The following is a 4,461-nucleotide window of genomic DNA, read 5'->3' on the forward strand; positions in this document are numbered from 1 at the left end:
TTGTCTTAATCGGTAGTAGACTAACCTTCAAAGTTAGAAAGCCCTAAATATTGGAAAAATAAAAAAAAAATATATATAAAATGTGATATAACAATGTTGTATCAGATAGATAATAAATATATTGAAATTTAGAATTATTTTCATTTTTATAACAAAATTTTTAAATCTATTGATATCCAATTTTGTATCTCCTATTTTAGGTGTTAAAAGAATTCTTAAAATAATCAAAAAATCTCGCGCTTGTATTACATCTTGATCGAGGAGGTACAGTAAACACTAGAACGGTCAAAATATTTTGGACAACTTATTTATTCGGTATTTAAATTTATTTACTTTCCAAAGTCAGATGATAAAAATGATAGATTGGAAAATAAAAAAATTCTAAAAACTTCAACGTCCCTTTCCAACCAACCCAAATATAGACATTTTTGAGTTTCAAAAAATTTATTTTATAATCGGTAAACAAAAAATAATACACTTTAAAATTATTCAAATAGTATTCTATGAATATTGAACACTATAGCATTTATTTCAAAATAACAAAATAACCTATATATAGGTATAAATCATAATTAATAGTATAAAATGTACCAATAGTTATATTAATTTATTACACTAATGTGTTTTAAAATAGTATGAAATGTTAAGATATTTAAATATATATATATATATATATAACTAAATAAAATTAAATAATTAAAAAAATTAATGTATTAGATTAGCTAGTGTCTATTATTACTATAAATTTCTTATTATATTTTATATATTTTTATTTGACTTGGTCGAGGTTTAATTCCATGAACCTAAAATCGAATCGAAACCGTTTGGGTAAGAAAAATAAGCTCAACCCAAATCTTATAGTTCGGGTTAGGTTGGTTCGAGTTGTTGGATTGTCGGGTTGAATGTACATTCTCAAAATTTGTCAGCAAACTGGAATAACTGAAAAATAAGAAATTAAAATTAAATTATAGTCTCCTCAATGGCATTTTCGTAATTTCACATCATCGACACTTTTATCCCATCACTCTTTTTATGGAATATGTTCCAATAATTTTTCTTCTACTAAATATATATTTATGAGCACACACTACTTTATTTATATATATATATATAAAAAAGTAAAATCATCGGTTAATAGTGCAATAAATAAAGATTCTGTGGAAGGCATAAGGATTTAATTCAAAATTTTAATCTTAAAAAAGATAAAGGATTTAATTTTCAAAATCCTAATCTTAAAAGATAAAGATTTAATTTCTTTAAATTCAAATTCAAACTATAAAATAGGGATGGAATTGTTTTGAAGGCATAAAAAAATATCATTTATCAATTTGTAGTTCTCTAAAACTCTCTCAATTTTTCTCTCTCGATTCTAGATCCGATTTTTCTAAATTTTTTAATTCTTCTGCTCTTAGTTCTTAGTTCTTCAGCATTTTTTCTAAACGATTCAATCGAGATGGCAGCACAAACAGAGAAACTTCAAAGCAAAAAGGCTTCTTACATTGTAACAAAGCATTGTAATATCGATAAAAGAGAGTTGTGGGTATCCATTTTGAACCCTATGAAACTTTACATTGGCAAATGGCAGGTAAAGTCATTTGGGTTTGTTTTATTTTACAAAGATTTTTCTTAGCTTTTAAATCTTTTATTTTTCTTGTTTTTGTTGTAGCTTCCGCTGTCGAACACGAACAAGTTGGTCGTAAAGGGCTTATTCGTCAAGAAGCAGCTATGCTATGAGATCTCGAGCAATGGGTGCAGAGTAAAAATTGAAATTGACTGGTCAAATATCATAGGAATAAGAGCGGCAATGAAAAAAAATGAACCCGGAGTTCTTGAAGTGGAGGTTGCTTCCTTTTTCTTTTCTTTTCAAATATGTTATAAACTATTTTAATTTGAATATTCGAATTTTGTAGCTATCAGAACCACCTAAATTTTATAAGGAACTCGGACAAAAAGACGTGGGCGCACATAGCCAATGGGTCGATGGATCAGATTTCACCCGAGGTCAAGCTTCGACATGCAGGTTTGAACGATCTATTTGATTTTGAATGGTTATAGACATGCTCGTTAAAGTTTGATTATATAAACTGTACAATTTTATTCGTTTTAGGAGGCATTTCATTATGTTTCCACCAACAATTTTGGACAAACACTTTGAGAGATTGATAAGATTTGACGAGAGATTGTTTATGTTAAGCCAAAGGCCATATCCAACCTTCAATGTTCCTTACTTTCATTCACAACAATTTTTACAAACTGCTCTTCAAACCCCCTTTAGAAATTCAAATGCCCCAACGTCTGATGCTGATCCCAGCTCTACACAGCTCTACACATCAGATTCAAATGATCCAACCAGCTGATGCTGATCCCAGTTCAACACATCAGATTCAAATGCTCCAACCAGTTGATGCTGATCCCAATTCAACACATCAGATTTAAATGCTCCAACCAGCTGATGCTGATCCCAGCTCAACACATCAGATTCAAATGCTCCAACCAGTTGATGCTGATCCCAGTTCAACACATCAGATTCAAATGCTCGAACCAGNTCATAGGAATAAGAGCGGCAATGAAAAAAAATGAACCCGGAGTTCTTGAAGTGGAGGTTGCTTCCTTTTTCTTTTCTTTTCAAATATGTTATAAACTATTTTAATTTGAATATTCGAATTTTGTAGCTATCAGAACCACTTAAATTTTATAAGGAACTCGGACAAAAAGACGTGGGCGCACATAGCCAATGGGTCGATGGATCAGATTTCACCCGAGGTCAAGCTTCGACATGCAGGTTTGAACGATCTATTTGATTTTGAATGGTTATAGACATGCTCGTTAAAGTTTGATTATATAAACTGTACAATTTTATTCGTTTTAGGAGGCATTTCATTATGTTTCCACCAACAATTTTGGACAAACACTTTGAGAGATTGATAAGATTTGACGAGAGATTGTTTATGTTAAGCCAAAGGCCATATCCAACCTTCAATGTTCCTTACTTTCATTCACAACAATTTTTACAAACTGCTCTTCAAACCCCCTTTAGAAATTCAAATGCCCCAACGGCTGATGCTGATCCCAGCTCTACACAGCTCTACACATCAGATTCAAATGATCCAACCAGCTGATGCTGATCCCAGTTCAACACATCAGATTCAAATGCTCCAACCAGTTGATGCTGATCCCAGTTCAACACATCAGATTCAAATGCTCGAACCAGCTGATGATGATCCCAATTCAACACATCAGATTCAAATGCTCCAACCAGCTGATGCTGATCCCAACTCAACACATCAGATTCAAATGCTCCAACCAGCTGATGCTGCTCCCAATAATGCGCCAATAATGTGTCCTAATGGAATTTCAAATGGGTACTCAAATGGATGCATCAGCCTCTCGAATGGGCGAATAATGCATCCTAATGTAATTTCAAATGAGCCGACCAATAATTATCCTAATAGACTATCAAATTCTCAGCAAGAAAGTTCAATTATTTACTTCCCAACGTTTCTAAAATAGGTTTTTTTTTTTTTTTTTNATTGTTTATGTTAAGCCAAAGGCCATATCCAACCTTCAATGTTCCTTACTTTCATTCACAACAATTTTTACAAACTGCTCTTCAAACCCCCTTTAGAAATTCAAATGCCCCAACGGCTGATGCTGATCCCAGCTCTACACATCAGATTCAAATGATCCAACCAGCTGATGCTGATCCCAGTTCAACACAATCAGATTCAAATGCTCCAACCAGTTGATGCTGATCCCAGTTCAACACATCAGATTCAAATGCTCCAACCAGCTGATGCTGATCCCAGTTCAACACATCAGATTCAAATGCTCCAACCAGCTGATGCTGATCCCAGTTCAACACATCAGATTCAAATGCTCCAACCAGCTGATGCTGATCCCAACTCAACACATCAGATTCAAATGCTCCAACCAGCTGATGCTGCTCCCAATAATGCGCCAATAATGTGTCCTAATGGAATTTCAAATGGGTACTCAAATGGATGCATCAGCCTCTCGAATGGGCGAATAATGCATCCTAATGTAATTTCAAATGAGCCGACCAATAATTATCCTAATAGACTATCAAATTCTCAGCAAGAAAGTTCAATTATTTACTTCCCAACGTTTCTAAAATAGGTTTTTTTTTTTTTTTTTATCTATATCGATTATTATACTATTTTAAGTCATCTATAAATAAACTCTAGTCCTTGGGAAGTTTTACATTCCAATGTCTCCATGTATATTTGTCTTTCCATAGATTGACTTCTGAGTTGTGTGATTCTAACAAATGGTATCCGATCTAAGAGGGATTGAATTTATGCCCTAAAACTAGTTTTGTAATTAATTATTTAATAGTTAATAATAATTTTTTATTATTTTATTTACAATTTAATGTTATTGCTTATATAAAAATCTAAGGTAATTAATGTAATCTTAAACTCGGGGTATACATGGTCCGAG

The 4,461-nt window shown here is 32.5% G+C and overlaps 2 protein-coding genes across 4 annotated transcripts; both read left to right on the forward strand.

Annotated features, from left to right (window-relative positions):
* Positions 1-1,482: 1,482 nt before the first annotated feature.
* LOC111467928 lies at positions 1,483-2,536 on the forward strand. Of its 3 annotated transcripts, none has more exons than XM_023113029.1 (4): positions 1,483-1,585; positions 1,667-1,840; positions 1,911-2,020; positions 2,108-2,536. In XM_023113029.1, the coding sequence occupies exons 1-4, from the start codon at positions 1,559-1,561 to the stop codon at positions 2,355-2,357; spliced, it is 561 nt and encodes a 186-aa protein (XP_022968797.1). In that variant the 5' UTR covers positions 1,483-1,558; the 3' UTR covers positions 2,358-2,536. The 3 variants fall into 3 exon arrangements, with proteins under 3 accessions (XP_022968797.1, XP_022968798.1, XP_022968799.1); XM_023113030.1 differs by having other exon boundaries at positions 2,322-2,536; XM_023113031.1 differs by having other exon boundaries at positions 2,335-2,536.
* A 198-nt stretch (positions 2,537-2,734) lies between these two features.
* LOC111467981 lies at positions 2,735-3,510 on the forward strand. The gene is made up of 2 exons (XM_023113078.1): positions 2,735-2,782; positions 3,097-3,510. Exons 1-2 carry the CDS (start codon positions 2,735-2,737, stop codon positions 3,508-3,510), a joined length of 462 nt encoding a protein of 153 aa, XP_022968846.1.
* The last annotated feature ends 951 nt before the right edge of the window (positions 3,511-4,461 follow it).

Source organism: Cucurbita maxima, unplaced genomic scaffold (genome assembly GCF_002738345.1).
Source record: "Cucurbita maxima cultivar Rimu unplaced genomic scaffold, Cmax_1.0 Cma_Scf00035, whole genome shotgun sequence".
NCBI classification, from domain to species: Eukaryota; Viridiplantae; Streptophyta; class Magnoliopsida; order Cucurbitales; family Cucurbitaceae; genus Cucurbita; species Cucurbita maxima.

Excerpts from the sequence above, each read along its gene's own strand:
- LOC111467928 (XM_023113029.1), top strand. The coding sequence starts at position 1,559 with ATGAAACTTTACATTGGCAAATGGCAG. Across the intron at positions 1,586-1,666 it reads TTTACATTGGCAAATGGCAG|CTTCCGCTGTCGAACACGAA; the intron begins GTAAAGTCATTT and ends TTTTTGTTGTAG. Across the intron at positions 1,841-1,910 it reads CCGGAGTTCTTGAAGTGGAG|CTATCAGAACCACCTAAATT; the intron begins GTTGCTTCCTTT and ends CGAATTTTGTAG.
- LOC111467981 (XM_023113078.1), top strand. The coding sequence starts at position 2,735 with ATGGGTCGATGGATCAGATTTCACCCGAGGTCAAGCTTCGACATGCAG. Across the intron at positions 2,783-3,096 it reads GGTCAAGCTTCGACATGCAG|ATTCAAATGATCCAACCAGC; the intron begins GTTTGAACGATC and ends TCTACACATCAG.